The sequence below is a fragment of the Rousettus aegyptiacus genome, unplaced genomic scaffold (genome assembly GCF_014176215.1).
Source record: "Rousettus aegyptiacus isolate mRouAeg1 unplaced genomic scaffold, mRouAeg1.p scaffold_m13_p_2, whole genome shotgun sequence".
NCBI lineage: Eukaryota > Metazoa > Chordata > Mammalia > Chiroptera > Pteropodidae > Rousettus > Rousettus aegyptiacus.
The window spans coordinates 75,201,462-75,213,246 of NW_023416295.1; the positions used below are offsets into that span (position 1 = coordinate 75,201,462).

General features: G+C 40.7%; 1 protein-coding gene across 1 annotated transcript in view; it reads left to right on the plus strand.

The window, feature by feature from the left end:
• LCT (lactase) overlaps nucleotides 1-6,428 on the plus strand; it is a 40,968-nt gene extending 34,540 nt beyond the window's left edge. Inside the window, exons 13-17 of the mRNA XM_016145411.2 lie at nucleotides 279-388; nucleotides 2,702-2,836; nucleotides 4,208-4,431; nucleotides 5,163-5,390; nucleotides 6,031-6,428. Of these exons, the coding sequence (XP_016000897.2) occupies nucleotides 279-388; nucleotides 2,702-2,836; nucleotides 4,208-4,431; nucleotides 5,163-5,390; nucleotides 6,031-6,251 (918 nt within the window). The 3' untranslated portion in view covers nucleotides 6,252-6,428. The remainder of the gene's footprint in view (nucleotides 1-278; nucleotides 389-2,701; nucleotides 2,837-4,207; nucleotides 4,432-5,162; nucleotides 5,391-6,030) is intronic.
• The last annotated feature ends 5,357 nt before the right edge of the window (nucleotides 6,429-11,785 follow it).

Below are 11,785 nucleotides of genomic sequence, written 5' to 3' on the forward strand. Positions count from 1 at the left end.
CTGAGTCCTAGGCCAGTACTTGATTTGGTTCATCTCTCCTCATGCTGGCTTCAGCGAGACTGCAGCTAAGCAAATCAGATGCAGTGAACAGACCTTGGGCACTCAAGGTGCAGCATGCAGACAGCTACAGGGGAAACGAGAGTTTAAGATTGGGGAATGAGAGAATGTGGCGTGTGGGGGGCGGGGTGGCCCAAGGTTAGTGATTACCGAGCAGGGAGTCTCCTGGTGGGCCCACCTGATCATTGTAAGCCTGACTGTTCCCCAAACCCCACCTGCAGTTTATGGGAGGCTGGTTTGCCCACCCTATTTTCAAGAATGGAGATTACAGCGAGGTGATGAAGACACGGATCCGTGACAGGAGCTTGGCTGCAGGCCTCAGCAAGTCTCGGTAGGTCCGGGTGGCCACACACTCAGCCAAGAGAGTCAGGGGGAAATTTGGTCTGCGATGCCAAACAGGTTCCTAGGTGGGCAGCACAGTGGTGAGAGCATGGCCGTTGGGGTCAGAGAGGTGTGTGTGAAACATTATTGTATCTCTGAGCTTCCTTGCTTCCCAGGATTAAGCATGATTGTATATGCGAAGCTCTTAGCCCAGGACCTGGCATTGCTGTGTGCTTAACAAAAGGCAGTTGCTATTGTTTTTATTCTTCAGAACAGCCAGGAAATCTATCTCAAGGACACCCACTTCTTATCAATCCACAACCTCACTCCAAGGACAAATTCCCCAGCTCATTCTTTCCTATTCCACTGCCTTATGAGTGAATTTAACAGCAAATGGGAGATGGCCAGGCATGTGCTTTTCGTCATTTGGCCAGTAGGTGGCGGTGGTTTGCACAAAGCAGTCATACTTCCTGGTCTATCCCTCTTCCCGTCAAGGAAGTAATAGCAACATCAACAGTTGACAATTATGTATCTTCTATTGGTACTTTTATTCCTATTGAAAGTTGAGGCACAAAGATTAGAGCATGATCATCCAGCTATTAAATGGAGCTGGGATATGAAACCAGGCTGTATGATTCTAGGGCCCACCCTTAGTTTGAGGCACCCCGCTGGGATTACAGGTGTGGTGTATGGAAGAAGACAGAGTGCCCTGGTCTTATGGGAATATACCCACAAGCTCCAAGGAAGCTTATATACCATAGCTCAAAAAGCATGAATTCCTAGCATAGCCTTTGAGTCTTTCAAACTCTTCCAGATAGCCCAGCTACGGGGATTAAATAATCCAGTCCCCAGCCTTACAACACCCATCTTGGCCTGGTTAGGGCAGGTCCTGTTGAGCAGGCTGTGCCTAAAAGGCTTCATCAGCCAACTCTGGTCTCCAACAAGCAAGTGAGCGCTCCAGTCTATCAACACAACTTTGCTAAGTTCCTACTTTGTGCCAAGGTCAGATCAGGGCCCAGCCTGGGGGGTCCATGTAAGAAGCTTCCCTGTCTGGCTCCCCAAGTTGCTGACACATCAGCTGGGAAGACTAATCCACATCACTCCAGGGAGTTCTATTCCCCAATTTCTTCATGTCAAGAAACCTCAAGATGAGATCAGGGCAGGCTGGGTAGACCCAGGAGACTTCACAAGGCAGGATGTCAGCTGAGCTGGGCTTTGACAATGATAGTGTTTGGGAGAGCAGACGGTGTTCCATTCAAGGGGCAGGATGTGAGCATTAGCCCAGAGGAATGAGTGGGGCATGTGCAGCTGACGGGGGTGGAGGGTGGGAGGAGACAATATAGGACAGCATGGCAACAGTGGGGGGGAGGGAAGGGGGTGGCCAAGGCCACATCATAGATGGCCCGGAGGCCAGGCAGAGGGGCTCAGCCTTGATGCCATAGGCCCCAAGGAGCCATTGCTGGCTCCTGAGTAGAAGAGGGGTATGAGGGGACTGGGTTTTGGTGTTCTCCCAGTGAGCTTCAGAAACCCCAGAAAGGGAAGGTTTTGATACCCCCGTTAATGGTAGCAGAAAGGTCAAGATGAAGGTGTTCAATGGCTAAACAGGGCAATCTCCAGGCAACCCTAAACTAGCAGCGCCAGGGTCTCCCTATCAGAAGTGAACCTGAAAGTGCTGCATGCAAGTGTTTGTTAATCAAATTTTACAGGGAAGTCTCACTTACGGTACATGAAAAATGTTCTCTAAATATTTTATTTAAAAAGAGCATAGCAAAATCATGTGAGTAGAGAAGTTCAAATCTCTAAAGTTCATTAAATTTAATTTGTAAAAATATTTCTCCTACTGATAAGGATAGACTTTGAAGAGGCAAGCCTAAACAAACCACAATAAAATGGGTGATTTGTAAAAGGCAGATTATGGAAATACAAATTGTAAAAGATAGCCAACCTTACAAAGGATGAGTCTCAAGGTGTATACCTCAGACGTTTTTGATGTCAAAATCTATCATAGATGGTATCAGAAGTTGCCTGTTAATTGTTGAAGAAAACAAACAAACAAAAAAGTTGTATGTGCCCACGTGTGTGTGGCCCTGAAGGGAGGTTTCATTTTGCCAACAGGAAGAGTGAGGGTCTCAAAACAACAGGCGGAAGTGAGGTTTAAGGTCTGGTGGGAAGAGCCTTGGGCACTTTCAGCAGCGACCCCTGGCCATCTGCCCCCTAGTCACCACCAGGCAGTTTAAAGCACTCCCCGGACCTGTGCCAGGACATCTTCCCAAAGCATGACTCTTCCAGAAGTCCCATGCTCTTAATGGCTCCTTCCACACAGGCTCCCAGAGTTTACAGAGAGTGAGAAGAAGAGGATCAATGGAACCTATGACTTTTTAGGGTTCAATCACTATACCACTGTCCTGGCCTACAACCTCGACTATGACCCTTCGATCTCCTCCTTTGATGCAGACAGGTAAGATGGCCAATGGGGCCTGCCCAGAACAATCTTAGGAAAAATTAAGTTGCTCATTGGCTCACTCTTTACTTAGAGGCCTTCATGGCCTCAGAAAACCACCTCCTGATGTCACACATCCTGGGGTTATAAGATGAGCCCCATCTCCTGAGATACCTAATCCAACACCTATCAGTCTGGCAGCAATACAGGCGAGGATTTCCAAGATGCTTCCCATTTGGACAGACATGCTTGGAGTTTTAAAATAATGTTTTCAAGAAAAATCTTTTTCTTCCCTTGTTTTTGTCAAATTTGTTTCACTTATCATGTATTTCAGTTAAAATAAGAAGGCTTCTTTTTCTCATTGTCGGGATAAACACACTATTCTGGATTATATGAATAATAGATGTTTGTGGCAGAAGCAGCAAGAATAGGAAGTTCTTTTATGTGTCCTTTCATAAGTGTTCTGTGTGAAGAGGTAAACTACCTCTCATATATATACTTACATAGTTTACATAGTATATATTTATACATAAGTACATAATTGTTTCTTTCTACCTCAGTAGTGTGAATCTGTCCAGGTCCTTTCTTTGAAAACAACACCTACACCCTGACTACATCCTGAAACCACCAAAAGTCAGGCTTAACAAGGGGGAGCTGAGAAGACTCCGCTGGTCTCCAGTCACCCACTCAACTCTTGCTGCCTCACTGGTCCTGGGACTGTCTACTCAATGACCTAAAGCTTATGAAATACACCATTCAGTTCAGCTGAGCGAGATAAATCCAGATAAATACAATTAAATCTTTTCTTTTTTGGAGGAATTTGAATGTAAGAGATATCTAAATAACCGGTCTTAACTTAAAACGTATGATTCGATGATATTCGAGCTTCTGTGCCTCCCCCAGCAGGTGCTCCTTTGGCACAACCTGTTGCCCCCAACTCGTCCATAACTAGAAAGGCAGGGTCTTGGCACTTTAAGCGAGTCCCAGCCTATTGTTCCATCATCATACGAGGTGGGCGACGCAGGAGAGCCCATTCTCTGAAGACACAGCACTCACATAGGAGACTGGCTAGAGAAACCTAGGGCCCTTTTGCATCTACCATGGCATGTGGTGTTAACAGAGAGCTCACGGAGGGGTAGGTCCATGAGCAAGACCCTTCTACTGTATAGGTGGAAAACTACAAGAGAGAGCTTAAGTTACACGAGCATTGAATAGGGCAACTAGAACTTATGAAAAGAGAATCTGAGGCAATTTGACCATTCTAGGTTTAGTTATGACTCTCAAGTCTAGATAAAACCTAAGGCTTTTCTCAGTATAAATCCTGTTTTGTCTTAACTGCAAAGGGCCTCTAGGAATTTACAGGACCTAATCTTATGTTTGGTCTGGTAGGGGAGTTGCCTTCCTCGCAGATCCCTCTTGGCCAGACTCTGGCTCCTCATGGCTGAAGATGGCACCTTTTGGCTTCAGGAGGATCCTGAACTGGTTAAAGGAGGAGTACAACAATCCTCCAATTTATGTAACAGAGAATGGACTGTCCCTACGGGGAGAAACAGACCTCAATGACACTGCAAGAATCTACTACCTCCAGAGTTACATCAATGAGGCACTCAAAGGTATGACAGGCCCATCCCTTACCCCACATGTACCAACATCTGCAGTTAGAGTAGTACTACATCCACGAACCCCCATAATGAGAAAGATGAGGTTCCTTGCTCTTGCTGGGTTTAAGCCTTTTTGGGGAGCTGCACTCTTGAGTTTTTTTACTTCCTAGATTTAAGCTTGGCAGGCAAACCCAGTTGCCTGACACAGCTAGTCCCGAGTTCCTGTCCCTGAACAGCAGCGCCTGAGGGCGGTTTGGGCAAGTGCCAGGAGGCATGGGAGTTGTCTGTAGGGTCTTTTGTTCCCCAAGCAAAAGCTTGATATTCTCAGCTCAGTCGGACTTGGGGTGGGACTATGACAGGGAAACAGTAAAACTGAGTAAGAGAGTGAACAATGCAGCTGTGAAAACAATTAGAAAATCCTATTCCAGCTAAAATCTTTTCCAAAGGCCACTTATTTTCATAAAGAACACTAGTTTACCCATGTTCCTGACTCTCATTCAGGGTTGAGCCTTTTTAAAAAATACTGATGGCTCTGCAGCTCAATCCAAAGGACCCCTCTAACAAATAGTCTGCAAAAAATGGGCAGCTTTCTCAAAGAGCTAAAAAAAAAAAAAAAGCTCACCCTGACCTGCAAGTGGTGACTGTGGAAAAGCTGTGAGCAAGCACAGCCTCAAGAGGCCTGGTGGAAAGCTTGTTTTATGAGACAAGGGAATCTCATGCAAGTCCTCTCTGTGTTTGGACAGCTGTTCAGGATAAAGTGGATCTTCGAGGATACACGGTTTGGTGTTTGACAGACAACTTTGAGTGGGCTACAGGCTTTGCAGAGAGATTTGGTCTGTATTTTGTGAACTACACTGACCCTTCTCTCCAAAGGATTCCCAAAGCATCAGCCAAGTTGTATGCCTCTATCACCAAGTGCAACGGCTTCCCTGACCCTGCCACAGGGCCACACCCCTGTCTCCAGTCAGAAGGTGAGGTTTGGCTCTGGGAGAGACTGAAGCTGGGGGGTTAAGTGTGCAAGGGTCCTTTTTCAGTCTATTTTCTTCTAGTTTATCACCCTCTTCTCTGCCTCTCCATCCCCTTCATTCATTCAACCAATATTTATTTTCTTCAATGTTCTTAGGATGGAACAAAGGAACTGACTTAAGGTTAATGTTACATGTAGAAACTAGGCCATGGTCTGGGAATAGCAGGTCTAGAGTCTTGTCTCAGCCCAACCACTAACTTGGTGTGTGAACTTAGGCAAGAAATTAGGCAAGTGTTCTGGGTTGATGCAAGGATCAAAGATAATGTCTGTAAACACAGTGCCTGGCATAACATAAGGTGTCCAATATTTGCTGAATGACTGAAAAAGTATAAATTACAAATGTATGAGACAGCTATCCAGTTTAGATTATACTCTAAATGCTGATAAAGATGTTTAAAAAGTAGTACTACTTAACTTCATTCAGAGGCTCATAACTCAGTAAAAGGGACGTGCACCTCAGCAATGCACTCACTCTGGGTACCTGTATAACTTCTCCATCTAGCTTGGGCTTAAGACAGGTTAACATTAATCCAATAACTACATCTGTGCTAGTGTGTAAGCCTCCTTTTGTTGTCCTCTCCTAGATGCTGGACCTACCATCAGCCCTGTGAGAGACGAGAAAGTTCAGTTCCTCGGACTAACACTAAGTTCAACACAAGCCCAGGCAGCTTTGTATATACTCTTTTCTCTTGTGCTTTCTGGAGTCTGTGGTGTGGCATTACTGTCATACAAGTACTGTAAACACTCCAAGCAAGGGAAAACACAAGCAGGCCAACAGGAATTAAGCCCTATTTCTTCATTCTAAGTCATGTTACCACCTTCTCCAGTTTTGTGAAACAAGCCTTGTCTCTCTGTATACCTTTGCTGCCCACGAAACTTAGGATCTTACATCCTACCCATGCCTGACTTCTTCCTGAAGGCCTTCTGCACTGTTAGAGGCTACTTTAATCTTGAAGGATTTCAAGTCCCTGATTAAAAGAAATATCTGCATCTTTCCCCAGTATCAGGAATTCATCTGCGCATTAGTAAACTCTGCAAGGGGCTCTTGTGGAAATGTGCAGATACTTTCTCAACAGAAATTTTGCAGGCTAGCAGAGATTGGCATAAAATATTCAAAGTAATGAAAAGACCTACAACCAAGACCATACTACCCAATAAGGCTATAATTTAGCATCAAAGGAGAGAGAGTATCCCAGACAAGAAAAAGCTAACACTGCAAACTAGTATTGTAAAAAATGTTAGACTTCTTTAAGAAGATCAAAAATATGAGTAAGAAAAAAAGAAAAAAAAAATCTCACTGACAAAGGTAAACACTTAGTAAAAGCAGTGGACCAACCAACTATAAAACTAGTACAAGGTTAAAAATCAAAGGTAGGAAGATCATGCGTAATTATAGTAAGTTAAGGACTATACATATACATACAAAGAACAAGGTGGTGAGTAAAAATTGTGATTTTAAAATGCACTGAGACTTAAGTGACCGTCAACTTAAAATACTGTTATAAACAGAGCTTTGTATATATGAAGCACATGGTAACCATAAACCGAAACTCAGAGATAAAAATGTAAAAAAAGGATTCCGAACACAAAATTGTAGAAAATCATCAACATACAAACCAAGAGTAAGAAAATAAGGAACAAAGAACTAGAAAATAATCAGAAAACAATAAAATGACAACTACATACCTATCAGTAACTGCTATAAACATAAATCAACTAAATGCTCCAATCAAAAGATATAATGTACTGTATGGATAAAAGGGGGGAAAAAAGACCTTACATATGCTTCCTACAAAGAACCTACATAGGATCGAAAGACACACACAATAAGCAAAAAAGTAAAGGGAAGGAAAGTAAAGGGAAGGAAAAAGATTTCATGTAGATGGAAATGGAAAAAAAGATGGGGTAGCAATATATATACAAAATAGACTTTAAAACAAAGGCTGTAACAAGAGACAAGGAACAGCATTTCATAATGACGAAAGGATCAATCCAAAAAGATGATATAACTCTTGTAAACATCTAAACACAACATAGGAACACTTAAATATATAAAGCAAATATTGACAGACATAAAGGAAAAGATAGATACTAATATAATAGTAGGGGACTTTAATATCCCATTGACATTGATGGATAAATAAATCAGAAAAAAAAAAAAGGAAACAGTGGCTTTAAATGATACATTAGAACAGATGGATTTAATATTTTTAGAACATTTCACCCCAAAGAAGCAGAATATATGTTCTTTTCAAGTACACCTAGAACATTTTCCAGGATAAACCACATGTTAGGCCACAAAACAGTCCTCAATAAATTTAAGAATGAAATCATATCAAGCATCTTCTCCAGTCACAGTAGTAAAAAGAAAACTGAAAAAACACAAACACGTGGAGGCTAAATAACATGCACCAAACAATAAGTAGGTTAACAAAGAGATCAAGGAAGAAATCAAAAGATACCTTGAGACAAATGAAAATGAAAACACAATGGCTCCACAATCTAAGACACAGTCAAAGCAGTTATCAAAGGGAAATCCATAGCAATACAGGCCTGCCTCAAAAAACAAGAAAAATCTGAAATAAACACTCTAAACTTACACCTAAAAGGAGGAGAAAAAGAACACAGAACAAACTGAGTAAAAGGAAGGACATAATAACAATCAGAATGGAAGTAAATGAAATAGAATCTAAAAAACAATAGAATAGATCAATGAAACCAAGAGCTGGTTCTTTAAAAAGATAAACCTTTGGCCACGCTCATCCCCCCCCAAAAAAAAGAAAAAAAGAAAAAAAGAGAGAGAGAGAGGGAGAGAGAGAGAGTCTAAACAAGCAAAATCGGAAATAAACGAGAAGTAACAACTGTCACCACAGAGATACAAAGGATTGTAAAAAAAAATACTAAAAACCATTATATGCCAACAAATTGGACAGCCTGGAAGAAACAGATGATTCCTATAAACATACAATGTTCTAGAGAGCTGAATCAGGAAGAAACAAAAAATCTAAATAGACCGAAAGCTACTAACGAAATCGAATCAGTAATTAAAAAACTGAACGAACAAAAGTCCTGGACCAGATGACTTCAGAGGCAAATTACACCAAGCACTCGAAGAATTAACACCTATCCTCAAACAATTCTAAAAAACTGAAGAGGAGGGAAGGCTCCCAAACTCATTTTACATGGCCAGTATTACCCTGATACCAAAATCAAAGACACTCCAAAAAAATTATAGACCATAGATGCAAAAATCCTAACAAGATATTAGCAAACCAAATTCAGCAATACATTAAAAAGATTATATGCATTATCAAATGGAATTCATTCCCGAGATTGGTTGGTTCAATATCTGCAAATCGATTAACATGATACACCACTTAAACAAAATGAATAATAAAAATCATGATAGCAATAGATGCAGAAAAAGCATTTGACAAAATCCAACATCCATTTATGATAAAAATTCTCAGCAAAGTAGGGATAAAGGGAACATAGCTCAACATATAAAAGGCTACATATAACAGACCCACAGTTAACATCATAGTCAATGGTGAAAAGCTAAAAGCTTTTCCTTTAAGAACAGGAACAAGACAAGGATGTCCACCTTCACCACTTTTATCCAAGATAGCACTGGAAGTTGAAGCAATACAAGAAAAAGGAAAGACAAAGCATCCAAATTAAAAAGGAAGAAGTTCAGTTCATTATTTGCAGATGACATGATACTATATAAAGGGAACCCTGAAAATTATACCAAAAAACTATTAGAACTGAGAAATTAATTCCGTAAAGCAGGATACAAAATTAATATTCAGAAATTGGTTACATTTTTATACACCAATAATGAATTATTGGAAAGAGAAATTTTTAAAAATCCCATTTATAACTGTATCAAAAAGAATAAAAACATAGGAATAAATTTAAGCCAGAAAGTATAAGACCTGTACTTGGAAAACTATGACACTGAAGAAACTGAAGAAGATACAAATAAATGTAAGCCTGTACCATATTCACGGATAGGAAGAATTAACAGTGTTAAATGTTAAAATGTCTACACTACCTAATCTATAGATTCAATGCAATCCTTATTAAAATACCAATGGCAGTTTTCATGGAATTAGAACAAATAATCCGAAAATTTATATGGAACCACAGAAAAACCCCAAAGAGCCAAAGCAGTCTTGAGAAAGTAGGAAAAAGTTGGAGGTATCACTCTACCCAGTATCAAACTATACTACAAGACTACTAATCAAAACAGCATGGTGCTAGCATAAAAACAGACACAGATTAATGGAACAGAGTAGAGAGCTGAGAAATAAACCCATGCCTATACAGTCAATTAAGCTATAACAAAGGAGGCGAGAGTATACAAATTGGGTGGAGTCTCTTCAATAAATGGTGCTGGGAAAACTGGACATATATATGCAAAATATATAGGTATATGAATCTAAACCACTTTGTTACACCATATACAAGAAAAACTCAAAATAGATTAAAGACTCAAATGTAAAGAAACATAGCAGAGTGATAGACGTCCCCAGATCTCTCCCCTTGAAACAATAAGCTGAATATCTAAAAATCAACAAAAAGTCTCAAACTGCACACCAGCACGTCTGAGCATGAGAACTGCACATAAGAGCTAACAGAGGTCAGAACCCCTAGAGTCGGGAGGGATTCTGGCAGGAGACTGTGAGAAACAAAGAAGCTGTCTCTCTGAAGCCAGAGATCCCAGTAGGAGAAGGGAGAAGGTGTGGCGAGTTCCCCAAACAGCCCTGCCTTGGAGAGCTGTGAGCTCCATGTGGCCAGAGACAGTGCCCAGTCATCAGGGCAGAAAGCAGAGAAGCGGGGATGGCAGAAAAACAACAGTTGATTATTACCAGCTGCCATTGCAAAAAAGAAGGCTGAGCTGCAGACACAGCCCCCGTTCCCCATCCAGAGTGCCCCTCCCCCATACACTATGAGATTGAACTCTGCGGAGCCCTAGGGGAATCTGAGCAAATGCTACCACAACTGTTGCCAACACTGACTGGGATTCAGACTGAGGGTAGCAAGCATGATTAAATATAAGGAGAAAAAAAGGCATTATTAAGACTATATAAAGCAGGGATCCAAGAGGCTTAGACACCACCTACTGGAAAGCAAAAGAAAAATGCTTTCTTTGCAACAGGCTAAAGAGAGATCTTTATATAATAAACCTTCTTTCTCAGGAGGGGGAGAGCAGAACACACTTCCATTAGTGCCCAGGTGAAGAAATAGTCCATTAAACACCATGAACAACCAAGGTGACAAGGCATCTCAGAAAGAGAAAAGTCTCCAGAAAATAAGCTTAAAGAGACAGAAATATGCAAATTAAATTACAGAGAATTCAGGATGGTACTTCTGAAAAAACTAAGTGAGACCCAAACAACTTATATCAACAATTTCAGGAATTGAAAAAATAACTAGATGAGCAGAATGAGTTCTTTAGCAAAGAGATTGAAACTCTCAAAAAGAACCAAATAGAACTTCTGAAGAAGAAGAACTGAAAGATGAAAAATAAAATAGCAAGCCTGGTATACAGAGTGGGCCAAATGGAGGAAAGGATCAGTGATATTGAAGACAGAAATCTAAAATCAGAAGGAAGAAGAGAGAAATGAAAAATAATGAAAGAGATACAAGAACTAGCTAATATCATCAGGAAAAGAAATGTAAGAAAAATGGGCATTCTCTAAGGAGGAGGAAAACGAGCAGGGATTAGAAAGCATTTTAAGACAAATACTTAATAAAAAATTTCCCAAATCTAAAGAATGATCTGGAGCTTGGAATTCAAGATGTCAACAGAACACCCAGTTATCTCAACCCAAAAAGGCCTTCACCAAGACATATTATATTAAAATGATCAAAAATAAACAACAAAGACAGAATTCCCAGGGCAGCCAGGGAAAAGAAGATAAGCTATAAAGGAAAACCCATTAGATTATTGTTAAACTTCTCAGCACAAACCTTACAAGCCAGAAAGGAGAGGAATCAAATATTCAAACTATTAAATGAAAGGCACAACCAGTCAAGAATGATGTATCCAGCAAAGTTCTCCTTTAGATATGAAGGAGAAATAAGGCATACAAAAACAGGGAATTCTCCACTACGAGGCCTGCATTACAGGAAATACGGAAAGGGGTCAACTCGCCTAAAACAAAATGACAAAAAAAAATACATAACTAGGAGTAAGGCAATTAGCATGCATATAGAAGCAGAGGAGTGCAACCCTTACTAAGAACAGGGCATTATAAGTTTAAACAATGAGAGAATTACTATAGCAAGATAGTAATGAATGTTCAGCATATGTAGGGACAAATTGAGATA